The sequence below is a fragment of the Callithrix jacchus genome, chromosome 10 (assembly GCF_049354715.1).
Source record: "Callithrix jacchus isolate 240 chromosome 10, calJac240_pri, whole genome shotgun sequence".
Classification (NCBI taxonomy): Eukaryota; Metazoa; Chordata; class Mammalia; order Primates; family Cebidae; genus Callithrix; species Callithrix jacchus.
In genome coordinates, this window is record NC_133511.1 from 26,107,055 (window position 1) to 26,134,501 (window position 27,447).

The 27,447-nt window shown below is 54.6% G+C and overlaps 1 protein-coding gene across 5 annotated transcripts in view; it reads right to left on the reverse strand.

Moving 5' to 3' along the window:
- KIRREL3 (kirre like nephrin family adhesion molecule 3) overlaps window positions 1–27,447 on the reverse strand; it is a 565,070-nt gene that overhangs the window by 18,128 nt on the left and 519,495 nt on the right. For all 5 annotated transcript variants that reach the window (XM_035265039.3, XM_035265035.3, XM_054241711.2 and 2 more), the window contains exons 6-10: window positions 20,460–20,610; window positions 13,579–13,684; window positions 7,408–7,556; window positions 5,551–5,678; window positions 3,865–3,991 (exon numbers count right to left, since the gene is read on the reverse strand). In XM_035265039.3, the coding sequence (XP_035120930.3) occupies window positions 3,865–3,991; window positions 5,551–5,678; window positions 7,408–7,556; window positions 13,579–13,684; window positions 20,460–20,610 (661 nt within the window). The remainder of the gene's footprint in view (window positions 1–3,864; window positions 3,992–5,550; window positions 5,679–7,407; window positions 7,557–13,578; window positions 13,685–20,459; window positions 20,611–27,447) is intronic.

Sequence of the window (27,447 nt, forward strand, 5' to 3'; positions counted from 1 at the left end):
AGATACCCAGTAGAGGGCGCCCTTGCCTAACAAACGGGAGGTTTTCGGCCTGCCGGGCCAACGGAAGAAGTGGTTGCTGTCCCTCTCTTAAGAGCGGGAATCACCCTGGAAGGGTGGAATGCATGCACTGGCCGTGTTCACAGCCTTCCTCCCACCTGTGCCTCAGGAGGTCCTACAGTTCATCACCTTGTCTGCCTCCACGTCCACACCCAGACTGCCCAGGTGAGGCCATGGCTCCCAAACAGACCCAATATTATATCACGGAGAGTGGCTCATGTCTGTGGGTGTCAGGTTGAGGTGCCTGTCTCATTCACCTCATTGCACAGCCAAGAGAGTCCACCCAGTGGAGGGGAGCCTGTTCCCCAGCACCTCCTGTCCGCTTCTGCCTGTTATCTAACCCAAGTCTTTCCTGTGTGATGCCTGCCTGGCTTTGAAAGATGAAAGAATGAGCAGCTAGTTCAGCCTTTGCTCTGCTGGCTTCCTGGCTGCGCTGGGTGGTTGACGGATGGGGGTAGGGACGGAAACAGTCGTGCTCCCTTTCTAATCCCTGGGGTAACAGTTGAGCCTTAGATGGCAGATACCAGAGCAAAGAGAGCTGGGAGTTACGGATCTGGAGAACAGGCAGAATTATGCTGGGTACAAAACAAAAATTGCTGCAAACATAATTGCTGTTTATTAGTCACCTTAATTAAAGCAGATTTGCGTTTCTATGAGTAGCTCTCAGCCAAGCGAGAAAAGGTACTGGAGACACTCTGGTGACTTCTGTTGAGTTTGATAAGGCAAAGGGTTTGGGGCAACATGAGGTGGGTATGGGGAACCCTCTGTGCCTTTAAAAGTGGGCCGAGCGCTGCCCTCCTTCCTAAAAATCCCTTAGCTCCAAGAGGCCTAGGACCCAAAGAGATGAGGAGATTGATGGTTTAGGAACTGGATGGTGCTTTGTTTTGCTGCTGGACTAAAAGGTGATGATACCATAAAACCTTTTCCTTGAACTTCCCAGGAGCTAGGAATTCCCTGAGGGGTTTTCAGGATTCTAAGGGCCATCACCAAATGCATCTGCTTCTTAGAAGAAAACAAAAAGCAAGATAAAGGGAAATAGGGTGAGGGTTAGTAAGATTTCTCTCCCCTATTTGAGCCAGATCACTCGAGGTTTGTGTCAGTTTCTCTCCCAGAGGGCTGCCGCGCTGGCCAGCAGTTGTCCAAGTCTGGGATTTGTCGCAATAACAACCTGATCTCATTTGAATGCTTTCATATCGCTAGCTCCCTCTAGCCCATGCCCAGGTCCCATCCACTGGGCTTCACCCTCCCTCCACCTGCTCTGCAGAAGGAGGGACAGACAGTTCGCCCCCTGGTGGGTCTGGCAGGCTCCTCCCCCAGCTCCTGAACTCATCCCTCCGCCTCCAGGTGTGCGAAGCCACCCTAATCCAGCAGAAATGAATGAGCAGGCTCTTTACTTCCCTCCAAGCCCTCCAGCTTTTCTCTGCCTGAAAACCTCAGGGAGCTTGTGTTGGTAGGGGTGGAGGCCGCGGGGTGGGGGCGGATAGAAAGAGAGACCTGGAGAGTGCAGATTCAACCTGGGTCATCGCCAGTGCCCTCCCCGTCCAAGAGAAATGTCCCTCCAGGCCTGTGTTCCCCAGGGGACTTTCTCTCCTCAAGAAATCTCTTTAACTCTCCCTTGGAAATGCCTGAACATCTAAAGTGACAACAGATGTCAGCTCCTCCTTTATCCACCTGCTTTTCCCCGGAAACGCCGATGCTCATTTAACAGCTCCAGGCTTGAGGGCCCTGGAGTGCGCATGTGAGTGTGAGCATCCTGTGCCGGCTGGTCATGGGGCCAGCAGAGCTGAGCCGGCTGCAGGCGCGGACAGCCCGACTTCCCAGCACCCTGGCTGGCGCGGGCTGTGTGGAGAGCCGCTGATTTCACTGGGGCCTGGAGCTCTGAGCCGAGTGTCAGACACCTGCGCTGAAAGGAACAGGCTGTAGCCTGTGTTGCCATGGATATACGGAGGCGCGATCAGATGCTGTTATTTTTAGCCCTGCAGTGCCAATTTATTGGTGGCGTCCTGGGGACACGCAGGAAAGGCAGGAGGGCTCCGAGTTAGGGTTCTGCCAGGACAGGTGGCTGTGAAAGTGCTGGAGTCTGGATAGACTCACCCTCCCTCTGGGGCTGCCATGACTCTGGGGTTGGGGGGAGAGGAATGGAAATAGGTGAGGGGCAGTGCGGTGGAGCCGGCTAATGGGGACAGCAGAGAGGGATGGCTGAGGAGGCACCAAGCTGGTTTCGGTTTTCTAGGGAAGGGGAGAATAGATGGGGTCATCAGCAGGTGGCTTTCTGGATGGAGAGGAAGCTGAAGCCCACTGGGATAATTTGGAGACCTCAGCGGGGCTCTCCCTAGGGCCCTGCTCTGGGGTCAGGACTCAGAAGCCCTGCTTTGAGTTTCTGAGTTGGTGGCTCAGTTCCCACAGGGGCCCAGAGCTTCGGGATTTTGATCTGAGGCAGACTATGGTGGGAAAAGGTGCCTCCCAAAGGGCGGCGGGCATGACAGAGGTGAGGGGAGCCTTCAGAAGCAGCAGAGGAGTCGGACCAGCAGCTTTGCTTTCTGCCAGTGGCCCAAGCACCTGATAGGCAGGGATGTCAGCATTTGCGTCCTGGTGCCACGGCCTTCATGGGTCTGGCTTCAGCCAGGTTCCATCTTCTGCAGGACTGTCCCCAGCCATCATCCAGGTCTGATCTGACGCCTTTGTCAATATGCATCTTGTGACAGTCATTCATCTACTGACTCCCATTGTGAAAAAACTCCCCTGCTGCAATTATTTATTTTACTTTATTTTATTATTTTTTTTGAAATGGAGTCTTACTCTGCTGCTGAGGAATGCAGTGCAACCTCTGCTGCCTGGATTCAAGCAATTCTCCTCTCTCAGCCTCCCTAGTAGCTGCAGGTGCTTGCCACCATGCCCAGCTAATTTTTGCAGTTTTCCATAGAGACAGCGTTTCACCATATCAGCCAGGCTTGTCTTGAACTCCTGACCTTGTGATCCGCCCACCTTGGCCTCCCAAAGTGCTAGGATTACAGGTGCATGCCACTGTGCCAGGCTAGTTATGTTTATTATATATAATAAGACATACTTCCTGTCCTCAAGGGGGCCCCTGAACCCATGGCCTTGTGGAGATAGTAATGGGGCTCCCTGGCTGGGTGTCTCACAGGCAACAGGAAGAGGCTGATCAGGAGCTGCAGAGATGAGCTCTTAAATTCCCACAAGGCCAGGAGAGGTGGCTCATGCCTATAATCCCAGCACTTTGGGAGGCCGAGGCATGTGGATCACTTGAGGTCAGGAGTTGGGGACCAGCCTGGCCAACAATGGTGAAATCCTGTCTCTACTAAAAATACAAAAATTAACTGGGCGTAGTGGCACGTGCCTATAGTCCCAGCTACTCAGGAGGGTGAGGTTGCAGTAGCTGAGATCGTGCCACTGTGTTCCAGTCTGGGCAACAGAGTGAGACTCCATCTCAAAAAAAAAAAAAATTCTCTTGGGCCCAGGTCATGGTGAGTGGATGAAAGGGTAGAGACCTCTGATGCTTTTTTTCCTGTCCAGAATAAAATTTATCACCCACCACTCTGAGGGCTGAGACCCCTGCAAAGGTAACAAACAAGGAGAGAGGTGACTAGAAATACCCAGGCCCTTCCTCCCTCTGCCTGGGTCTGACAGGGATTCCAGGAGGTGGACCTAATCGCTGTCTACCCGTAGTTGGAGGTGACAGCAAGGCCCAGCTCCAGTGACAGCTCCTTTGGGGCAATGCCTGGTGCTAAGATGGCTAGAGTCCTTCTTCCCTCCCTCAGGCCTGGCTCATCCCAGTGAGGGTCTTACCGTTGACGGTCAGGGTCACCTCTCGCTCCCCGGCTCCCACACGGGGCACCACAGCTCGGCACACGTACTTGCCCGCATCCTCCTGGCGCACGGATTTGAGGGTCAGGGTCTTCTCATTGCTCAGGACCTAGGAGAATTGGCAGACTCAGACATGAAGAGCAGGTGGAGGCTGCGCTCCATCTCTGGGAAGGAGGCAGCTGAGAGGCAGACCTGGGGTAACTGACGCGGTCTCCAGCATCTCAATAGGACACAAGGGAGGAAAGAGGCCAAAAGTTTCCTGGTACAGACAATGCCTGTGGGCTGCACAGAGGAGGCTCCACCAGCAGAGAGGCCGCCCCACGTGGCTGAGGATGCTGCATCCCAGGTGCTGCCCCGTGGGCTGCACAGAGGAGGCTCCACCAGCAGAGAGGCCGCCCCGCGTGGCTGAGGATGCTGCATCCCAGGTGCTGCCCCAAGGGCTGCACAGAGGAGGCTCCACCAGCAGAGAGGCTGCCCCGCGTGGCTGAGGATGCTGCATCCCAGGTGCTGCCCCGTGGGCTGGGGGAACGCGGGGCACGTGTGTGGGAGAAGGGAGATCCCCAGCTGGGGACTTCCAGGCTTCCTCCTATAGAAAGCTCCCTGTACCTGCAGTGGTGTCTCCTCTCCCAGGCTAGCCATGGGTGACATGATTCTGTGAGGGCCCCTGAACCTGTGTTTTCAGAGTCATTTTCAGGATCCCTTTGGGACATAGCCTGGAGTGATGGAAACAGGCTCTGGCATGAGCTCGGCCTGTGTTTGAATCCCAGCTCCAGCAGTGAACCTGTGTCTCTTTGGTCGGCTCCTTATCTTCTCAGATGCTCAGTTCCTACGTATGGGACCTGGTGGGATGATGCAGTGGCTGCCACACAACAGGCCACATAAAGCTCGGTTTCCTTCTGCTTCCCTACCCAAGGCTTTCACTGTCCCTTACTATGTGAGGACATCTGACAATCTCTCCTGCACTGAAGAATACATAGGTTTTTTTTTTTTTTTTTTTTTTTTTTTTTTTTTGCGACAGGGTCTTGCTCTGTTACCCAGGCTGAGTGCAGTGGTGTGATCTCAGCTCACTGCAACCTCCGCCTCCCAGGTTCAGGCAGTTCTCCTGCCTCAGCCTCTGAAAGTGCTGGGATTAGAAGTGTGAGCCACTGTGCCCAGATGACTACATATGCCTTATAAGCCTAAGTCCAAGGCTGAAAGGTGGCTTTATTTTAGGGAAGTTAAAACAGCCTTTTTTTTCTTTTCTTTTTCCTTTATTTTTTTGAGACAGGGTCTTGTTGCTATGTTGCCCAGGCTGGACTTAAACTCCTGAGCTCATGTGATCCTTCCACTTCAGCCTCCCAAGTAGCTGGGACCACAGGTGTTTACCGCTGTGGCTGGTGGCAAAGCCATTCCAGGGACTTCCCTCCCAGTGCGCTGCTGACCACCTACTTTTCTTAAAAGGTTTAGGAGAGGGCAAGACCGCAAAGCTAAATGTGCTCAGGGTGAGATGGCCACATGAGGGTGCCTGGGTTTTCCCTCCTCTTTCTGGGGTCTTTCTCCCTGTGGCTCACACTGGAGGTTGACTCCTCCGTTCTAATAGTGAGAGGGGGCCTGGACAGCAGTTCCCTCGAGCCCCACTGTCCCCCACCCCCTGCCAGCGGCACCCCGAGGTCTGAGCTGCAGACTCACCACTCCCGAGCCTCGCTTCATCCAGACGATGGTCAGGGATGGGTTGCCGGTCCAGGCGCAGCTGAAGATGGCATCAGAGCCCAGATCCACGAGCAAGGATTGGGGTTCTGTGGTCATCCGGGGCCCAACTGCAGTGCCAGGAAGAAGGAGACAGGATCAGGTGGGTGGGGAGCTCTGGGACCCACCTTTTTCCCCCAGAACTCGAGTGGGGAAAGGGAGGCAGTGGGGTACTTGTGCCACTTCAATCACTTCCATTTTAGTCTTCTGCTTGGATGGGGTCTGGGGTCTGGGAGTGGGACTCAGGAAGAAGGGAGGAGACCCCTCTCCCAAGGCTTAGCCTCTCTCAGGCCCATGGAGGTGGTCAGCAGCATGGGGGCTGGGAACCAGGTTCTGCCTGGATTCAGCCCCACGGCTCTCTTCCCTTTCCCTCTGTCTGGATCCCACCTGGTGCCAGAAAGTTGGGGAAGCCCTCCATCCCAGTGGCGGGCAGGCGCCCTCCCCCTTCCCTGGAAATCTGGGCCTTTGGGAACTTCATGCCTCTGCCTTCAAGCTAGCTCCCATCTCCTCCAGCCTCAGCCTTCATTACCTGGAATCGAGCGACTGGTACACCTCTGGGGTGGGATGGGGGCTCTGAGATGCAGGGTGATGGAGGCAGGGGTCTCGTGACCCATGCCTCCTCCCCATGTTTCCACCTGATGCTCTCAGGCCACCCTTCTATTCCAACTGTCCCAGCCTCTGTGTCACCCCCACTGCAGTAGAGCAGCCCTTGCTTCCAGTTCCCACTAAGCATTAAAGAGTGGAACACAAGCTCCTCTCCACCTTCCTCAGCACGTCCGGAGCCTCCTGTAGACCAAGCTTGGTCTACACAGTGGGAGCTGTGCGGGGATTCTAGGCCCAGGGTCCGACTGTGGCCAGGCAGGCCTCAGAGGGCTTCTTCCAGGGAGCAGACAGAGCCTGAAACCTGGTGCCAGGAGACCGGGCTTAGTTCCTTGATGTTAAAAGGGAGCAACAGCACTTTCTTCGGAGGCTTCTAGGGAGAGGGGGAGGGTCAGATTTGTAAAAGTTTGTAAAATGAGTTTAAAACTGTCAGGGGCAGTGCATGAGCTAAGGATGCTTATTGTGAACACATCCAGCCAGCTAGTCCATGGCAATGGGCTGCCTCGCTGCGGGTCCCTGCCCGGCCTCCAGTAAAAAAGAGGGGATGTCCACGAGTCCCCTCAGTGGAAGGCAGTGGAGGGTGTGAGTGATGGATTTGGTCATTGCCCAGGTTCAGTTCTCATTCGGCCACTTACTGTGTGACCTCAGGCCTCCATCTCCTTATTCAGGTGATGGGAATAATAGTATCTACCCATAATGGCCTGCATGCTTGTGTCCCCTCCCCACCAATTCATAAGCCAAGATCCTTGCCTCAGTGGGATGGTATCAGGAGGAGCTTGGGGAGGGGTTGGATCATGAGAGTGGAGCCTTCATGATGGGATTAGTGTGCTTGGAAAAAAGGCCCCAAGAGCCTGCTTCTCTCCTTCTGTCTGCCATGGGAGGCCACAGCAAGATGGCAGCTATCTGCCAGCTAGGAAGAGCATCCCCACCAGAAACCACCATGCTCGCATGCTGATTTCTGCCATTGAAGCCACCAAGTCTATGGTAGTGTCATAGCAGCCCCAGCCGAGACCTTAACTAGTGAGGTCATTACGGGGATTGAAATAAACATGAAACACCACACAAACCAGCTTTTCATCCTGCACTTGTGATACATGAAGCTTATGTTGCCTGCAATGAATCCAGCCCTGGTTTCTCCAGCCCTAAGCTGAAGTCACCGGGTGCCTGCTTGCCCAGGGAAGCCTGCACCCCTGCACTCACAGTAGACGTCAACCGTGCGGCTGAGGTTGGTGCTGCCCAGGGCGTTGGTCACCTCGCAGGAGACGGGCTCTGAGAAGTATGTGTAGTCCACTGTGGTCCTGTACACCTCTCCAGATGCCTCCTTGATGATCTGGCCTCGCTTGGCCCACCTGCAACCAAGGCCAGGGGCTGAAGTGGGCCTTAAGTGGCAAGGCCAACCTGTCTGGGAGCTGTACGTATCCATCTGATCTCGAAAATGAGGCCTGGGGTGGGTGGCAAGGGGGCGGTCCCTTGGGAGTCCCTCAAGGGGAATTTTCACAGAGGGGCTTCCTCAAGGTCTCGGGGGAGTTGGTCTTGCTCCCTCCCATGAGGTTGTGAAGGCAGTGGACTTTGGTTTGGGGTGTCACCAGGCAGTCAGTGGCACTCAACAAGTGGGCTATTCCAGAGGGGGTGAGCTGATTACTCAGCTGGTCAGCCCATCTGCTGGCTAGATGCTAGAAAATCCAACTCTCAGTGGGCACTGGCTGTCCTGATCTGACCTGCATCATGGGCCCCATTGGAAAAGAAGGTCAAGTTCATGACCTCAGAGGCCAGAGTCAAATGGTGCATGCTCTTTCATGTTCATGAGCGCACACACACACACACACACACACATACACACACACACACTGACAAGGCGAGAAGCTGCAGGAGAGGTAGGGGCTCCATCTCCCATCCAGACAGGGGAATACTAATACCCATCACGAGGAGTGGCATGAGCAAGTGGGCCTGCTGCTCCCTCTTTCCTCTGGACCAGCTGGCAGCTCTCCTGTCCTGTTCTGCCTCCTGCCTCCATGGGGTACTACACGGTGCCTCCTCACCCCACAAAGTCCTCACAGTTTCCCTGGGTGGCGCATGCTCTTCTTCCTGCCTGAGCTCTGCCCTTGCAGCCTGGCTTTGCTCCTCTGAGGCAGTGGCTCCATCAGCACTGGTTTGGTGAGGGGAGCTGAGTTGGAAGGTTCTTTTGTCAGCCAATTGGTACCACACCACAGGAGGACAAGAGACCTCTGCCTTGGTTTGGATCTGGTTCTGGGGCAGTGATACCTGTGTTGGACCAGTGACCCCGCAGCCTGCTGTGTGCAGGCAGCACCAGAGCCCCACAGGGGTGTATGTGTTATGTATGTGTGTGCATGTGAATTCATGGTAATGTGTGCATGTGCGCATGTGTGGATGTGTGTGTGCATGTGTGCATGTGTGTGCATGTATGTCCATGTGTGTGCATGTGCATGTGTGTCCACGTGACTGTGTCCACATTTGAGTGTGTGCATGTATGTGTCCATGTGAGTGTGTGAATGTGTGCATGTGTGAGTGTGTGCATGTGCGAGCATGTGCATGCATGACCGTGTGGATGTGTGAGCTTGTGCACATGTGTGTGTGGATGTGTGTGCATGCATGACCGTGTGCATGTGTGAGCTTGTGCATGTGTGTATGTACATGAGTGACTGTGTGGATGTGTGTGTCTGCACATATGAGCGTGTGCACATGTGAGCCTGTGGATGCGTGAGCATGTGCGTGTGAACGTGTTCATGCACGAGTGTGCACGTGTGAGCGTGTGCATGTGTGTGGATGTGTGTGTGGATGTGTGAGCGTGTGCATGTGTGTGTGGATGTGTGAATGTGTGGATGTGTATGTGTGGACGTGTGAGACTGACATTAGCATGTGGACGTGTGAGCATGTGTATGTGTGTGCATGTGTATGTGTGTGGATGTATGAATGTGTATGTATATGTGTGTGCATGCGTGTGTGGATGTGTGAGTGTGTGCATGTGTGAGCGTGTGGATGTGTATGTGTGTGCATGTGTGTGGATGTGTGAGTGTGTGCATGTGTGAGTGTGTGCATGTGAGTGTGTGGGTGTGTATGTGTGTGCATGTGTGTGTGGATGCGTGTGTGCATGTGTGAGCATGTGGATGTGTGAGCATGTGCATGTGTATGTGTGTGCATGTATAAGCGTGTACATGCACATAAGCCTGTGCAGTTGGGGGATTCCTTAAAGATCTCTAGGGAGTGAGAGTTCTCCATCTCCCTGGTTTAATTCTATTCTGGAAAACACTCTTTTTGAAACCACGGGAACATCTCTTCAGGCTCCTCCCACTGCAGTTGAAGTGTCCTTCGGGAGTTTGTCTTTCCAGATCTGCAGAGGCTCCTTGCCTTCAGAGCGTCACCCCACAGTCACTGGTCCCTGGACCTGCAGTGTCTCCGCTCCCCTGCCTTCCCTCCCCTTTCTCTCATTCCTGGAGCCTTTCCTGGCATCACAGATGCTGTATCTTGCCCTTCCCTCCATTAGCTTCTTGCCTCCGTCTAGCCCATCCAGCCCCAAGAGACAGCTGCTTCTTGGCATCACACAGAACACCTAGGCTGGCACCATGCAGTTGTTATTGCAAATTAATATTGGGTAATTATTAAGAACACAATTAATAATAACAATTATAGTTTAACAACGGAACAAACCATAGCTCCCTGAGAGCTTAAGGAGCTTCCCAACAAACCATTATGAGTTATTCATGAGTTGTTTCAATTTCTAACTTTAATTTAATGACCAGACTTAATAGTCAGGCTGGCCCCTGCCTGCGGCAAATGAATTCAGTTCCAGAAGTGTGTCCAGTCCCCCAGTTCCTTCCACCCTGCTGAGGCGAGGGGCCAGGTGGTGGGTGCAGCGGAAGGCCAGGTGAGGAGCTGGCTGGGCTGGGAGGGCAGGGAGGCCTGGCCACTCACAGTCCTGAGTGCTGGGTTGGGGCTGGAGGGTTTGGGCCCAGGTGACAAGGCCAAGCATGCTTCTTCCTCAGGTCTTCCTAGAGAAGATGCAGCTCCCTCCTCTTCTTCCAGGGCCTCTCACCAGGAGCACCACGGAGGGTGGAAGCCCCACCTGCTTGGCGCCGAATTATCAGCCGAACTGCTGCTGGCTCCAGGCTCCGAGTTTCCCCTCCCACCCTGTCCTCTCCTCTCAGGGTGAGCGAGTGGGAGAAGAAAGGCTTGGTTTGCTGTGGGGGCTGGGTCCCCAGGAGCCCAAGCCAGGCCTTTTGGGGAGGTGGCTCTGGACCTGATAGAGCCCCCGGCTCACATCTCTCCCAGCTGGTCTTCCCCTCGTGCTCTGAAAAACAATCGAGGGGTCCCTGCCAAAAATACAGAGGCTCAAACCACTGCATCCAAGCAGCTGCCCAAGGATCGAGGCCAAGAGCCAAAGAGCGAGTCCCTCTGCGCCCTCTTCACGCCTCTCCTGATTTTGGTGCGGTTTCTTCTTCCCTGTCCTTCCTCTTTGTCTCCTTCCCTCTCCCCACCCACCTCCCCCTGATTCACTGTTGCTTCCCCACCTCTCCCAACCCCTCTGAAATGCAGTCAGCTTAAGCCTCTCCCAATCAATGTCTAATTTGGTCTGAACAAATGTAAGAGGATTAATTATTTATATCACAGAATCAGGGCCCAGCATGTCACAGCCACCAGGTTGTCCTCAAACAGCCCAAGTTTCATCGCGGGTGGGGGTGCCATGTCCTGCTATCTGCTGAGAACACAGAGAGACCCTCAGAGGAAAGGGTCCCAAAGCACTTTGGACTGCTGGTCCCTAGGATCACCTGCGGTGACACCTCCATGCCACCCAGGCCTCCTTTCCGGGTGCTGGGATGGAGGAGGGCGTTATTGCTAGTTTCAAAGATGACAGCCTCTTAGCGAGAGCAGAGAGGAAGCTATCAAGATGAACGGAAGTAAAGAAACAAATATTCCTGTAATCTTGTCAGTTAGTTGGGAAAAATCAATGTACTTATGTGATGAGATTTGCTTCCGGCTTTTCTTCTTGGATCCCAACATTGCATCTGAACACCTGGCTGCTTGGTGAGACCCCGCTGGAGTGAAGGGGCTGAATGAGTGTGGGTGGGTGCAGGCGCACACTGCCTCCCATCTCTGTGGCCTCTCTGCCTCCTCTCTTCCCAGGCCACCCCAGCTCTCTCGCATTAACCTGGGGGCTGGAAGCGCTCCCTGAAAGCCTCTGGAGTCCTGGAGGGAGATGACCCTGCAGTGAGGTGTTTTCAGGGCTTTTTGCTAATCAGAAGGCCATGAGGGAAGGTGACCAGTAAGAACCAGTGAGTCTCTGCAGGGCGCCCTGCCCTCCCAGCTCCTGCTTGGCACAGGAGGGGCTGACTGTGATACTGTGAGCTCCAGGAGAGGATGAAAGGGAGGACCCACAGGCCACCTGTAGCCTAGGGAAGCCTGCATGTTCTCTTTGTGTTTATTTATGAATTTTTTAGCTTGCAAAAAACCAACTTTGGAATTACAGAGAAGTTGCAAGAGTAGTCCCGTTGCCTGGATTTACCTGTTAACATTTTCTCACATGTGCTTCGTGGTGACCTCTCCTCTCCTCACACCTTCTTCTCCCTCCTATCACTGCTGTTCTGTTTTTTTTTGAGGTTGGTGACCCTGGAATCAGGCCCAGCACTTTGTTTCCTGGGTGTTTGCTTAAAGTAGGCTGGTGTGGGTGGGGGAGACAGGCCTGGGGTGGGAGGGGCCAGGTCCCAGGGCATGCAGCCCTCTGTCTGCCCAGCCCACCCATCACTAGGTCCCCAGGTGACCGGAGCCTGGCAGTGAGGGGAAATGAAAGGTGAAAGTTGAGTGCCTTGGTCTCTGGGATCCAACAGGCATTCTAAGGGTAGCTGTGAGGGCGAATAGGGGTGCTTGCTGTGTGGTCTGCGGGTGTGAAGGGCTGCTCTGGGAAACCAGCATCGCAGGTATTTTTGGGCATGTTGTACTTGGTGTTTAGTGACCAGGATCAGAGACCTGGGAGCAGACAAAGGAGAGAAGCTGAGCTTGTATGGAGAAACCCAGGCCTGACAGGTGCAATGTGGAGGCCCAGGGGCAGGGAGTCTCATCGGGCTCCTCTCCTGCATCTTCAGTGGCTTCTGAATAGATGCCAGACCCCAGCCAAACCAGACTTTCCCCCTAGACCTGGCTGGACCCCAAGATTCTGGGAGCCCAGAGTCCTGGGCTCAGAAGGCACCCTGAAGGTCCTCTGATCTTTCTTCTGACTCTAGTCCAGCAAATGGTTCAATTGGACAGGACCGATGGGTTCATCCTATTTTAATATTCCCTTGGGGATAGGGCCTCTGTGCTCTGCCTGGATTTCTGACTCCAGTGCCGCTTAATTATGCACTCTGCAGGGAGCTCCTCCTCATGCTCAGCCTGAATCGCTGGCTGTCACTGTGGCCCATTTCCTTCCATTCTGCCTGCTGGGGCCACACTGCCTCTTGTCTTCCCTGTTCTCCACTCCCCCAGGCCGGCTTATTTCCTAGGCTGAGGCCATTAGCATCCTTGGCCCTGCAGATGCTGTAGCTTCACGACCCAGATCAGTGGCAGAGGTGACACCCTGGGCTCCACCTCCAAGCCTGGGCTGGTGGACAGCGGCTGGGCTGAGTCAGGCCCATGGTGAGTTCCACGAGGCATTTAAAAGGAGGTGAGTCTGCCCTTGAGTGCCTCCAAGGTTGCTTAGTCTCCTGGAGTCTTGTGCAGTGACTGTGCCCAGGCAGAAAAGTGCCCAGAGGAGCAGCCCTGTGTGTTTATTGGATCAGTCAGACACATTTACGGAGTACCTGGTTTATGCCATGTGCTGTGCTACATGCTGAGAGCCATCAACGACTAAATTGCGGTTCCTGCCTTTAAGAAGCGCTGTCACAAGGCAGAAACAAGTAAAAAACAGTGATGCTTTTATCCATGTGATGAGCAAGGGACACACAGGGCCCATGAGTGTGTGCGATCTTGGGTGCCCACTGGACCGGCCCGGGGCCCAGACATCCTGACCTGCCAGCTGACCCTGTGTGATGGGCACGAGGCTAGGAGGCAGGTTCTCATCTTGCTGCTTCTCCTGGTGGTTCTGAATGTTTTTCCTGAGCCTTTTTTTCCCCGTGTTAGGCGTGTGGGATAAGCAGGCTATTCAAGCAGAAGGTGTGAGTTCTGTTGCCTCCAGTGGAAGAGGGCGCGTGCACACACAAAGGAGGGGAAGGGCCCACCTGGCCAGCAGGCAGTGGGCGTGAGGGGAAGGGGAGAAGGCTACTGAACATCAGCTGTGGACTAGGCTCACGCTGCGGCCATGCTGAGAATCCTAAGTGACATATGTGAGAGGCATGGGGGTGGGGGCCACTGGCCAGGCCAGGCCTCCTCAGCAGTGATTCTCACCTGTACTGGGTGACAGCTGGGTTGGCCTTTGCAGAGCAGTGGAAAGTGACGATGTTGTCCTCCAGCACTGGCTGTGGCTCCACGGAGAGGTTGACCAGCGGGGGGTCTGCAGGGAGAGGAGAGTCGCTTGTGGACCCGAGAAAGAATGGGGACAGGGAGACCCCAGGTGACATGGAGGGTAGAGCCAGAGACTCCACCACTCAGGGACCCTAAGAGCAGCCACTGCCCTGGTGGTCTCCAGGAAGTTGGGGGCGCCATGGGAGGTGCCTGCTTCAGACAGTCCTGGATGTGGGATCAGGACACCCCCCACCCCCACCCCGGCCATCGTGGACTTGGGGCCTGGTGTTGATGCAAACCCAGAGCCAGGAAGCCTCAGGCTTGAGCCTAGGGGTTGCCCATCCTCCAACTTTTGGGCAGAACAAAATACTCCAGGAAGGAGAGGTGGGAAGAGAAGTGCAGGGCAGAGAGGGGCACGTGGACACTCAGCCTCACTTCAGTGCTGACTTTGTCTTTGAAATGTCCGTTTATTATCTCTTTTCCGTAAAGGTTCTGGGGCATTTGTTAACTTGAAAGCGGCATTTACACCCTTTCATCAGCCTAATCATCTCGGCTCAGTCCTGGCTGGTGGTGCCAGGCCTCAGCTCCCCAGGCCGGGGCTGGCTTTCTCGTTTGACAGGATAAGAAGCCAGGCTCTGAAGTGCTAAATGGCAGGAGGGGGAGGAGACAGAAAGTCAAAGAGAGAAAGAGTCAGGGGGACAGGAACCAGAGACACGGAGACACACAGAGAGACCTGTACAGAAGGGATCGGAGGCCGACGGCAAGTACCCAGAGTAGAGACACGGAGACCACAGAGGAAGAGAGATTTTAGGGGTGTGTGTGCACGCATGTGTGTGTATGTGTGCATGTATGTGTGTGCATGTGTGTGTGCATGTGTATAATGTGTATGTGCATGTGTGTATGTAAGGGTGTGTGCATGCATGTGTGTGTCTGTATGTATGTGTGTGCCTGTGTGCATGTGGTGTGTGTACATGTATGTGCATGCATGTGTGCAGGTGGATGCATGTGTGTATGTGTGTGCATGTATGAGTGTGCATGTGTGTGCATATATATGTGCACGTGTGTGTAGGTGTGTGCATGTGTGTGTGCTGTGTGCATGTGTATGTGTGCATGCATGTGTGTACGTGTGTATGTGTGTGTCTATGTGTATGTGTGCATGTGTAGAGAGAGAGAGACAGAGATAAAGAAGTGACAGGGACAGAGCGAGACACAGGCAGAGAGATAGAAAGACACAGAAACTGAGAGTGCAGAGAAAGAGTGAGAAAAAGACACCTAGAGAAGCAGAGGGCAGAGTGACAGCGAGATGGAGAGACTGACCTGTTCACAGAGACTCAGAATCAGACAAGGATTTCAGAGCAAAAGCAGGAAAGACCATGAAGACCCGGCACGCAGGGCCCGACAATGACAGGGTGTTGGAGAGAAAGACCCAGTCAAAGAACGAGAAAAAGAGACACGAGGGAGGAGCAGCCTGCAGGATGGAAAGAGGGAAACAGCTTGAGGGGCTGCCACAGAGAGACTGAGGTGGGAATGGCTTCCACTGCCTGGCTCAGGGGCAACTGGCTCCGGACCGTCTCCAGAGGCTGCTGTTACTCCCGCTGCTGGGATCCTGGTGGCCCTTGGCCTACGTATCCCCGGGACATCCAGACTTGGAGGGAGGGGAGATGTTGAGCCAGTTCCCATCCTTCTTCCCTTTGACAGCCCAGAGATCTGGCTGAGTTGAGTGGGCAGCCCGGGACCTGGTGCCCATGGACAGGCTGGGCCGTGGGCCACATCTTCTGGGTCAGTCCCCACCAACAAGCAGAGCAAATTGCTGGAAAGTCATGGGGACTTTGAGAGGTCCCAGCTCATTTCCAGAAAAAGAAGTAAAGAAGCCAGTGTCTCAGAGGCAATGAGGAAAAATGCTGGTCTCTCTGGGTCCCCATGGGGGCACCATAAAGGGAGCAAAGCCCCACCCAGCCCAGTTGGCCTGGGTGCTGGCTGGGACTATGGTGGGGTCCTGAGACCCTCAGAGAGTCATCATACCCTCAGCCTTTCAGCTGCAGACTGAGCTGGCCCTACCCTGCAGTTGGAATCATATAACTGCTCAGCCGCCCTCTTTCTTCTGGTGCCCAAGAGGACCCTGTCTTCCTGCCTAGTGCCAGGTGCAGGAGCTGTCCTGGGAAATGGCCCCAGGGGCTGTGCTGGTATCTGCAGGCACTAAGGAGAGAACTCTGTTTCTTGAGTAGCAGGTGGCCGACTGTGCCGGGGAGTCTGTTCTCCCACATTTTCCCCAGTTCTGGTTGGGGGACCAAAAATCCGGGAAACATCTACTCCTGGTGCAGCCGGCTGGCCTGCCTTTTGTGGAGAATTACAAGGGAAGTGGTGGGTATTTCATGATCTCAATCCCAGTTTTAAGGCATAATTCAGGTGGTCACAAAGATGGGGTGACAAGGAATAGCCATGAGAACTCGTCTCCCAACCCCAGAGCCCCACAGCTTCTCCCGAAGCTGAACCCTAGCTTCCAGGGCAAGGCTGAATCAGGAGTCCCAGCCCTCTTTCCATGCCGGGCTGGCTGGCTAAGCTGGGCATCCGTGGGACCCTATCTAGAGAAGATGGGCACCCAGAGAGGAGCTTGCATCTCGCTGTGGGCTGGAGGAGCAGCGCTGAGGCAGAGTAGCTCGGGAATTGCCACCTGGATCCAAACACACGGCCAGCCCGTGCCCTCGCATTATGAAGGCCAATGCTGGGAGGTGGAGTACCCACACCACGTCTGGTTTGAGGTGGTGAGTGCCAGTCCCATAGACTTGAGGGACCTGCCACAGATCTTGGGGCACTGTTCCAGGAGGCCCTTCCCTCACCTGGGGGTCCTCTCTAAAGTGATGAGATCTGAGAGGCAGAGAGGCAGGTCATGCACCTGCTGTAGGACTTTCTTGCTGCCAGATGCCCCGTCACACTCCTGCCATGATCAGTTTACCCGTGAGGCCTCCCTCTCTCCTGCACTCCCCCAGCTTCCACGGCATCGTCCGTGGTGATCACCTGCCCTGAAGCCACCCACAAGGGTTCCACACTCACTGGCCTTATCTGCACCTCCACCCCAAGACCAGAGGTGCCCAAGCTTCTCTCTCCACTTCTGGTACACAGAATATAAATTTTCAGGAGTCTGCCAAGCTCCAGAGGTATAAATAGTTTATGCCATATCCAACTATTAAACATGATTTTAATCCCACTTGTGATGTCGGCAGTGTAACTTGCGGGAGGGCAGCTTTGATGTAGCTGGTGGAACTGAGATCACATTGAACAGATGTTACAGCTGAGAGTCTGTTAGTGTTTCCATCCGCCCGTGTGCGTGTGCGTGCGTGTGTGTGTTTTCAGGGGAAGTATTACATGGAGGAGAGGGTGGGAAAAGAGAGAAACTTAATGACTCAGTGATTTCATAGCACATTCATTTGAAACTTGGCAGCTGGACACAGAGTCCAGATGTGGTGAGGCTTTGGGGGTGTTAAGCTTTCTCTCCCATTACTCAATCTGAGGGCTTTGTCTTCCGTTGGGTAACATACGAAGACCAAGAGAAACAAACAACAAATGTGCTTTTGCTGAGTTTGGATGCTTCTTGGTTGACTGAGAAAATGAGCAGGTTTGCAAAGGCAGCTCTGAGGCAGCCCGTGGTGCCCTTAGTAAACAGTTGGAAGCTGACCCAATGAACAAATGAGTAAAGGGAGGAGGAGCAGGAGCAGGAGGAGGGGGAAGTGGGGAGGGAGGGGTGGAGAATGTGCGCTTTGCTTGGCAAGAACGATAAGCACCTTCAGGTTAGGGGAGGTGGGTGCTGGGACAAACAGATGGCGATCCCTTGCCTGTTAGGACTGTGGGGACACCTGAGGAGGGCGCCACTCACCTATGGGTGGGTCTGCATCCTGACAGCAGGTGACAGGTGTGGGGCACTCACAACGTGTCAGATACCGCGCTAGGGGCTTGACAGGAAGGATTTCATTTAATCCTCACTGCAGCCTTAGGAGGTGCATGACCACCTCCATGTACAGACGAGGAAACCGGGCACAAAGAGGTTAATTAACCAGGTCAGTGCCACTCAGTAAGTGGCGGAGCCAGACTTCAAAGCAGGAAGAATGCTGTGGCCTTCATCACTACCCAGTACTGCCTTGGATGAGGCTGATCTGGGAAACTGGGCCGCTGGGCTCCAGGTGTCCCTCTGACCTCATTCTGATGCCACCTAAGGTGGCTGAGATGTCTTTGGAAAGGAAGCCAGAAATTGTCCAGAGACCTGGCAAGGCCCAGTGTTTTCCCCCAGGTGCAGACTGACACGTGCAGCCTGGTAAACGATCCTCTATGGGCATGAGTGTAGAACGGGCTGTGGTTAGGATGGTGACTTTCCCATTGCCTGGAGAGGTTCTCCTGGGGCGATGGATGGTGGCCTGGAGCAGGAAACACGGCTTCTTCCCACCTCTCGCTGCCAGGACCTATGCAGCTGTCGCAGGGGGCCAGCTAGATTGTCACTTTTGTCCAAGTGTGGCCTTTTGTATAGGCCTTCTGACCAGGTTGGGGACCAGCTGGGGAAGGAGAGTAGGGGGCTGTGGTGGCTGAAAATCAAATGGCAGCCTGGGAGTAGGAGGCTTGGATGCTCTGTGTCTCTTGCCCTCTCCCTTTCCTGATTTGGATTGAGTCTGAACAGAGAGCTCTGATCTGTGGCCTGTCCTAGGGCAAGAAGGGCCCTTGGATGTCATTTGGTTAAATCAGGCAAGGAACCAGAGTCCCCAGGAGTGATGTGACAGATGTGGGCCCAGCCCGCTTATGGGTGGCGGAGCCATCCTGGACACTGGACTGCCTGGCCTCGCAGCATCTCACCTCTTCCAGCAACGGGGCTTACTGCTCCATGCGGGCTGCTCACCATGCAGGAGGAGGTGGTGCTCAGAGCCAGGACCCAGGCCAGGGCCAGGAGAGGGAAGAGCCCAGGGTCAAAGGTTAAGGAGGCCTTGCCTCACTTTCAGGGCTGGTCTCAGAGGGAGGCCTCCTTGCATTTTGTGTCTTGGGGCCTCCCGCCATCACCCTAGCTCTAAGCTTGGCTGGACCTCTGCTGCTCTGGCTCCTTGTGAATGAGGACTCCAAGAAGACTCCTTGGGGAGGGGTGTGTCAGGGGTGGTGGTGGGGGACAGAGACATTTGTTAATAGCTGATGGCAGAAGAGTGAAGATAAAGTCCCCCTCCCCACCCAACCCCACTGCCCCACTCCAAGAACTCAGCCTTTGTGTCTGGGTGTCTTGAGCCTGCCTGAGGTTTTTAACCATTTCTTCTGCCCTGTGGAATCTGAATAGTGTCTGTCAGGATTCTTGACACTGGGTGGGAACTTCTGCTCTCTGGCTGTCGAGATGAGCTCTCAGCATCCTAAGACCCCATCTCTGGACTCCAGGTCCCTGGAGAGCCACACGGAGGCCAGAATCCAGAAGCCTTAGATGAATCAGGGCTGGTAGGAAGTGTTTTTAAATGCCCTTGCTTTAAAATGAGTAAAAGGCTAAGGAGGACTTGAACGGCAGCCTGCAGCGCCAGCCTTGTAACTTAGAGCCCAGGACAGAAGCAGCCACCAGCGTGCGGTAGTATTATGCTGGGCGGCAGGGAGGGAATCTCAGAGGAGAGAAGTCCGCTTTTGAGTCCTGACCCTTAAACCCACCGAATCCAGGACTAACCCAGGAAGGCCACTGGAACAACTTGCTGAGCTCTTCTTGGTTCTGGGGCTGACAGGCACCTTAGGGAGACTTTAGGAGTCTTTGTTAGGTAGTTTTGGGATGCGATGCTGGTGGAGCCTTGAAGTGTCATGATTGCCAATATTAATCCCAACACGGTGCACTGAAGGCTGGCTGTGCGGGAGCATGGAGAGGACGTCACCAGGGTGGGCTCTGGAAAGCTATGCTGCCTGCATTTGAAACCTAAGTGGCCTTGGGCAAGTTAATCACCCTTTTGGTTCCTCAGTTTCCCACGGTAGGGATCACAGTCACACCTTCTCCAAACAGTTGTTGTAAAGATTAAATAAGGCTGTGCACAGTGGCTCACACCTGTAATCCCAGCACTTTGGGAAGCCAAGGCAGGCAGATCACTTGAGGTCAGGAGTTCAAGACCAGCCTGGCCAACATGGCGAAACCCCATCTCTACTAAAAATATAAAAATTAGCTGGCCGTAGTGGTGCATGCCTGTAATCCCAGCTACTCAGGAGGCTGAGGCGGGAGAATTGCTTGACCCTGGGCAGCAGAGGTTGCAGTGAGCTGAGATTGCACCACTGCATGCCAGCCTGGGCAACAGAGGGAGACTCTGTCTCAAAAGGAAAACAAAAAGATTAAACAAAAGAAAAACAAAAAGATTGAATGAGATAATGGATGTAGATTTCCTTCCTCTTGCATCCTCAATCGACCCTTCCTTGAGAGTGGCTGGTGCACCCTCCCCAGATCATAGCACTGCTCACCCATTCTGGAGCCTGAGGACCCCTCAAATCCCCACATCTGACCCTCAGCTCTCCACTCAGACTTCCTCCCCAACAGAGGGGCCAGCAGGGGCAGCAGCTGACAGTATTTACTGGTGTGAAAGTTCCACCTTATACAGATGTTGAAATGTGGCCTGAAGACGTCCTTTGCAAAGGACCCTCATCTATGAAGTTGTATCCCATGAAGTTGTATCCCTTGACAATAAGGAAGCCAAGATGGTCCTTCCTGCCTGTACCTACAAGCGGGCCGATCCACAGAGCTGTCTGACCCATTTCCTGCCGTTAGATGGGCTGGGCTATGGGCAGGGTTGCTGGGTGTTTCACCTTGGGCCTGGCAGGGCTGGGCTGGGGGAATGGGTACTCACGCTGGATATCAATGGTGACGGAAGTCTCCTTTCCTCCGGGGATGGCTTTGTTGGTGGCACGACACACGATGCTCTGGCCATTCTCCACATCGCCAGGGGAGATGAAGAGAGTGCTGACAATGCTCTCCCGCTTGCCGTCCCGAAGCAGGGTCTTGGGAGAAGGGGAGAGAGGAGAGAAAGCTCTGTGCCACTTGGCTGTGGTGGTCAGCCTGGGTTGGGGGTGAACAAGCACCAGCTTAGACAGAAGGGGGAGCTGTGGATGGAGGGGTTCAGCTTAGGAGGCCTGGGCTGCTGGTGTCTACGCAGAGCTCAGTTACCCTTGGCTCCCTGGCCTGGCTAAGTGCCAGGCTGTGGAAGGAAAAAGGAACTAGACAGTTTTCCATCATGTGTGAAAATTAGCCTGGATTCCCATGCTAAAAGCACAAAAGAACCCAGGCTAGGCTTCATGGAAACCAGGCTTTAGAGAGGACCCTTGTCGAAATGAACTCACACGTGTTCTGCCTCTGGTGCCTGAGTGAGTCCAGGGTCTGTAGGAAGCAAGGAGATGGTTTGCGAGCAGCAGAGACTGTGGCCCCTGAGGAGGGACAGTCTGCAGGGAGGCGCGGTTTGGGAATGAGAGTTAGGGCAGGGGCAGGCGGGGACATGGGCAGCATCAGTGCCCATCAACCTTTTGACCATTTGCCTATATCATCCCTTCAACTTTTCCAAGCGTTTCACTCCCTGGTCTCCCTAGTCCCTCGATCAGACCACAGACGAGACAGATACCGTTGTCTCCCATTTGATAGGGGAGGAAATAGTTGAGCTAGACAGAGGCTATGGAGCTTGACCAAATTCACACTTCAAGTTGGTCCTGAAATAAGTACTAGGCTCCTACAGGAGGTTGAATAATGTCCCCAGATTTTTGTCTACCTGGAACCTCAGGATATGACCTTACTTGGGTCTTTGTAGTTTAGTCAAACAATTAGTAATTAGTTAAGGCTCTTGAGATGAGCTCATACTGAATTCAAAGTGAGCCTTAAACCCAATGACTGGTGTCCTTGGAAGAAGAGAAGACAGTCTGCTGGGCATGGAGGCTCATGCCTGTAATCCCAGCACTTTGGGAGGCCAAGGTGGGAGAATTGCTTGAGCCTAGGACTTGGAGACCAGCCTGGGCAACACAGAAAGACCCTATCTCTACAAAACAAAAAGATAAAAATTAAAAAATATTAGCCAGGCATAGTGGCTTGTGCCTGTAGTCCCAGCTGCTTGGGAGGCTGAGGTGAGAGGATCACTTGCGCCCAGCAGGTTGAGGCTGCAGTGAGCTGAGGTGGTGCCACTGTACTCCAACCACGGCCACAGAGTAAGACCCTGCCAAAGAAGAAGAAGAAGGAGAAGGAGAAAGAGAGGGAAAAGAGGAAGAGGAGAAAAGGAGGAGGAGAAGAAGAAGACAGACATAGAGAAGGCCAGGTGAAGGTGAAGGCAGAGATTGGAGGGATGCTGCCACAAGCCAAGGAATGCCAGGAGCTGCCAGGAGCTGGAAGAGGCAAGGAAGGATTTCCCCCTGCAGTCTTTGGAGGGGACACAGCCCTGCTGACACCTTGATTTCAGACTTGTTGGCTTCTACAACTGTGAGATAATTGATTTGTGTTGTTATAAGCACCGAACTGTGGTGCTTTGTAATGGCAGCCTTAGGAAGCAAACTCATCTTAATCTCTGGTCTCCCATTTTCCCAGGTCATTTTTTTTTTTTTTTTTTTACTGAGCCACAGTGTCATTCCGAAGCTGGTTCCCCATTGTGGCTGCTACCCCCTTCCCTTTCCTGTCCCTCTTTGCAGCTACTTCCCCATCACTTTGGGGCCCACTAAGTTAGGTGCACCCTGGGGAGGGTGTGCTGGGTGTGTGGGGTGCGCTTCCACATTGGGATTGGAGTCTTGTCAGTATGCAAAGGCTTCTGGTACTAGGAGGTACTAGGAAGGGACTTCACTATGGGCGCAGTCCTGTTTCCCCCTAACTGGAGCCAGAGAATAGATGAACAGAGCACTCCTCCCTCAAAATCTCCCATAAAGTGACAATGGCAATGTCTCGATTTCTTATGAGGACCCTGGAAGGGAGGCAGCCAAAAGATGGGTGGCTTTGATTAGCCAAAGAGAAACCTGAGTTCCAAGTGAGCCAGGAACTTGCTGGGTGGAGCTAGGATTTGCCCTTAAGTGTGGGTGAACCCTGAGCCATAGCCTCTGCCAGCCCCAGGGGTGCTGGAGGGTGGGCACTGTGCTCTTGGCAGGACAAGTGGAAACAGTTAGGGCCACAGGGAGAAGCCTGTAGGCACCTGGGACCCCACGTTCTCTGTCCTTAATTCAGTGTGATTTTTCTCAACTTGGGGCAAACCTCATGGCCTCAGGAGAACAGGGCCAGAGACTGTATCTAGAACAGCAGGAGGCAACGCCAGACTGTGACATTCTAGAGAGCCACACGATGCTGGGACTCTGGGTGCTGGCCCTGGCCCTGGCCCTGGGCAGAGGAGAGTGACGTGGCCAGACCCAGCAAGCAGGGGGAAGGACCATTGGCACACAGGGTGAGAACCTTCGCAGCCTTCGATCCGCTCTGGGGCCAGCAAAAGCAGGTGGAGGAGTGAAGTTGAACCTCAAGCCAAAGCCCGGGCAGAGAAGGAGCAGCAGCCGGCCCCACATGACCACCCTGGCTTGCGCTCTTCCGCAGACCTCACCGTCTATAAATAGCCAAGTGATAATACGGACAATTTCCCGGATGGAAGGATGGAACTAAGACTTCGGGTAGGGTGAGCAGAGGCGGGAAGGTGGTGAGGACTGGGTCGGCATTATTCTTCTCTTCTTTACTTTTCTGTTATGCTAACGAGAGACATTTACATAAGCTTGAACTCTGCCAGGAACCCCTCCAATGGATGGGCCCTGGGCTGTGGGTGCAGTGCCGCAGGAGGGGAGCGAAGGGCCCAGCTCTAATTAGGCTCTCTGACTGCTCCCCCTCCTCCCTGCACGCAGCGTGCTCCTCTGCCGAGGAATGATGATTAATGACATATTTACTGGGTCTGGGCATGTGCTTTTCTGGGAAATAAAAAGTCTGGTTCAAGTTGTTTTTTCCACCTAATTAAAGAAAAAGGGAGATGTGTTCATTAAACAAAAGGAGGTGAGGGGAAGGCATGCGCCCCAGCATTACCACCCCTTCTGTCCCTGTGGAAGGCCTCAGCACCTCCTGGGCTCCTCCCTCTCAGGGACCCTAGATCCAGAACCACGGGTGTCCCAGAGAGGAAAGCTGGGTCTGCCAGCTCCAATACAGGATGACTTCAGGGAGGGAGGTGGGAGGAGCTGAGGGGGCCAAGGGGGAAGGCTGGGGGAAGGCTGGAGGGAGCCCCGCATTGGTGGGGTGGGGAGGGAGGGAGAGGGGGGAGTTGGAGGGTGGGCGGTCTGGGTCTGCAGCCTTGGGTTTCTCTTCTCCTCATTCCTTTCTGATCTCTCCTCTCTCTTCTCATTTCTTTTGCTTCATTCCTTTTAAAAAATGAATCTCTCTTAGTTGTCACTTTTCTCATATGCAAATGCAGCCTCTTGACTTTCTGCTTCCCTTTTGATAGCTGCTTGGGCCTGTGGCCACCAGGATTGAATAAGGGTGACCAGGACAGGTGGAGGATGCCCAGTGCTGTTTGCCCCAGACCCTGCATCCAGCCTTGAGGCCAGAGGCCAGAGGGGCGCCCTTCACAGAGAAGGCCAGGGTGAGCCTCAGCTACACCCAGTAGAGACTCTAGGCCCCTAAGCTGGGCAGATAGGTGCAGGGTGTGGGGTAAGTGATCAGGGAGGGGGTTCCCAGTGGAGGGTGAGGGCCCTGTGCACGTGGGTGCTTATCTCTTTCCTGAGTGGGGTCTCCAGAGCTCTGGTTAGCAAGGGCGGTGAGAGTGAGGCCAGTGGTCCTGGTGGTAGGACTAGAGGGCAAGGGGCTCCAAGTAGACATGGGGCCACTGTGTGTGCTAAGACCACGCAGCCCTCCTGCCTGGCTGGAAGCTGCTCTGCGAAAGGGTTCTCTCTGGCCTCAGTCTGTCCTCTTGCCCCTCCTCTTCCATAACCCATCCTTCCTCCCCTGCTGTGTGGACTTGTGAGCTTTCCAGAAGAAAGAATGTGGTCTCCACTCTGGTGCCAGGCCATCAGAAGTACGAGGAGTAGAGGAGGAGCCCCTGTCCCCAGATGGCCCAGGACTGAGTCTCCAGGAAGAGACTTGGAAAGACCTTTCCCTGCTCCATGCCTCTGCAGCTGACACCCCCTGGGAGCCTACAGTGGGCACTGCCCTAGGCCCCATCCAGCAGTGTCGCTTGCCCCACACGCTGGGGGCTGTGACAGCGGCGTGCTAAGGTGAAGCATGGCCAGCCTGTGCTGAGGGAGGGGCTGAGTGCTTCCTCTCCTGCTCTTCCTCCTGGGGAAGGAGGCTGGTGCCCTCCAGGGATAAGGATTATCCCTCCCCTACTGGCCCCATGGTGGAGTCGAAGAGAGAATGGTCGACAAGCAAACCAGAAACTTCTAGAGCAGGCCTGGTATTTTATGAAATAGCTACATGACCCCTGGGGCGGTGAACTGGGGTTCCTGCTGTGGGACAGGAGCCAATAATAATAGCTCACATTTATCCAGCCTTTATTCCCACCCTTGACAGGTGCTTCCAATGCATAATTCCTTGTAAGTCACTCTGCAACCCTGGCAGACTTTCGTGATCATTATCATTGCATTTTGCAGCTGGGGAAACAGAGGCAGAGAGGTGACATCACCATGCTACATTACGGATCCCAGATTTGAACCAGGTCTTCAGGACCATGTGGCCTGCCCAGCTGTGCCTCTGATGTCTGCACATGGGAAACGGAGATGGCGGGGTGGACCCTGTAGCCGAGTGGATCCAGGGAGGTGGTGACAATCCCAACAGCCATGCCTGTTGCAAGCTTGCTCTGTGCCAGGCGTGTTTCTCATTCAAACCTCACAACCACACCTTGAATCGGGTGCTGCTGCTGTTTCCATTGTATGGGAAGGACAGGGAGGCACAGCAAGGTTGGGTTACACAGCTGGAAGGTGGCAGAGCCCGGACCCAAATTCAGGCTGCCAGCTCCTGAGCCCATGGGTGTAACCAGCCACCATGTGACAGCCACTGACGGCAGCCAGGGCTGTCCTGGGGGATCTTTTCTGGGGTCCTTGGAGACTGCTTGATTTTGTGTCTGCTCCCAGCTTCTCTCTCTCTCTGCTGCCAGTGCCCTGGCCCCTCCTCATATGTAGCCTGTCTGGGGAAGTCAGGAGTGCTGCTGGCCTATGGCAGGACTTCCTGCAGCCCTGGGAGAGGAGGGGGCGGGCTAGGCCCCTGGGAGGGGAAACAGAGGGGTTGGCTCCAGCAGCCCCTAGAACCTGCTCCATAGGAACCCCAGATTGTGCACGCTGCTGGGGGCGCCCCATGCCATAGGATCATGGCTTCTCCATGCCCAGCACAGAGCCCTGTACCTGGAGAAGTTCCACTGACATGTGCTGGCTCCGCTGGTCACCCCTTTAGTCTCTCTGAGGACCACCGGCCGTAAGGTGGACAATTAGGATGACCATGGTTTAGAGGAGGGGCATGGGAAGGGAAGCCTTGTCTCGGAACACAGGGCCTCTTCCCATGCTCATGTCCAGGGACACATTGAGGGTCTCAGTCCTCTGCTGCTCCGTGGACAAGCCACGGAGGGGCAGGAGATCATCTCAGGTGACTGTCCCCTGAGAAATCTGTTTCCCTTCCAGAGCGTCTGACCCAACACCTTCATTGTGTGAATGAGGAAACAGAGGCCCAGGGAGTGAGTTGCCTGAGGTTATGCAGTGGAACCTGGAACCCAGGCCTGGGGCTACCTGGTGCTGCTGTTCCCGTCACAGGCCCAGGAGCATGGACAGGGCCCCCCAGCCTGCTATGCAGTAGCACAGTGCCAGGCTCTCTGAGGGGCCTTCACAATGTAGACAAGGACAACAGGCTGAGCTCAAGGTGATCTGGGACAGGTCGGACAGGGTGGCCCTGACCTCTCTCTCCAGCTGATGGGATGTGTCCTCTGCAGCACACGACCCTGCTGTCAGAGGCCTGGCACTGCCCACTCCACCACTGAGAAGGGCAGTCACTTCCCTATCAGGCCACCGGGTGCTGGGTGCTTTCATCAGCAGCCCTGGAGTGACTTCTTGGCAGGGTGGTCAATTTGGGACAGAAAGGACACAATTAATATGGGAGCCAGTTCAGGGTGCTTCCAGTCCCTGGTATTGTGTGTGAATTAGACACGAGCGCCCCTGTTGGTAGACACAGCCGGGTAAGGGCTGTTGGGTAAGGGATTCTGGGCTGGATTTTAGTCCTCCCTGGCCCCTGAGCCAGACACCTTGGAGATGGTGGAGCTGGTCTGGCCCAACTTCAGGGAGGGATGGGACAGGTGCTCAGACGGGAAGGAATGCCCTGTCCTTGGCTTTCATTCTCCTCTGGGCAACCCTCTCCCTATGTCATAGCTTTGTATTATATAACACAGCAGGGTGGCTCCAGCCCAGGACATAAGGGAGCGGTTTGTCTTCCAAGAGGCAGCCACCCCTCCTTCCCCTGGACTTGTGCCTGAGGGAAAGGGTTTGCCCTGGGTTCTGGCACTGGGTGCTGGGTGCTTTGATCAGCAGGCCTGGAGTGACTTCTTGGCAGGGTGGTCAGTCTGGGACAGGAAGGACACACCCTCAGAGCAGGGACGGGCCTGCCTCACATCCTCCTCGGATTGCCAAGGCCCTGCTTATCTGTCCAGGGCCACTTAGAGGACTGGTGGTGAGTGGGGAGCGGGCCATGTATGTCACCAGTCTCTGAGGCCAAGGAGAACCCTCACAACTGAGGAGAGTGGGCGTTCTGGAGGCTGTACCCCCAGCTGCAGAGCTTGGGGGGCCAGCTTGCCCTGGGAGGAGTATGGGCAAGAGCAGAGGCCGGGGCTTCAGGAGGCTGTGGTTCCAGGCCTGGCACTGCCCACTCTACTGCTAAGA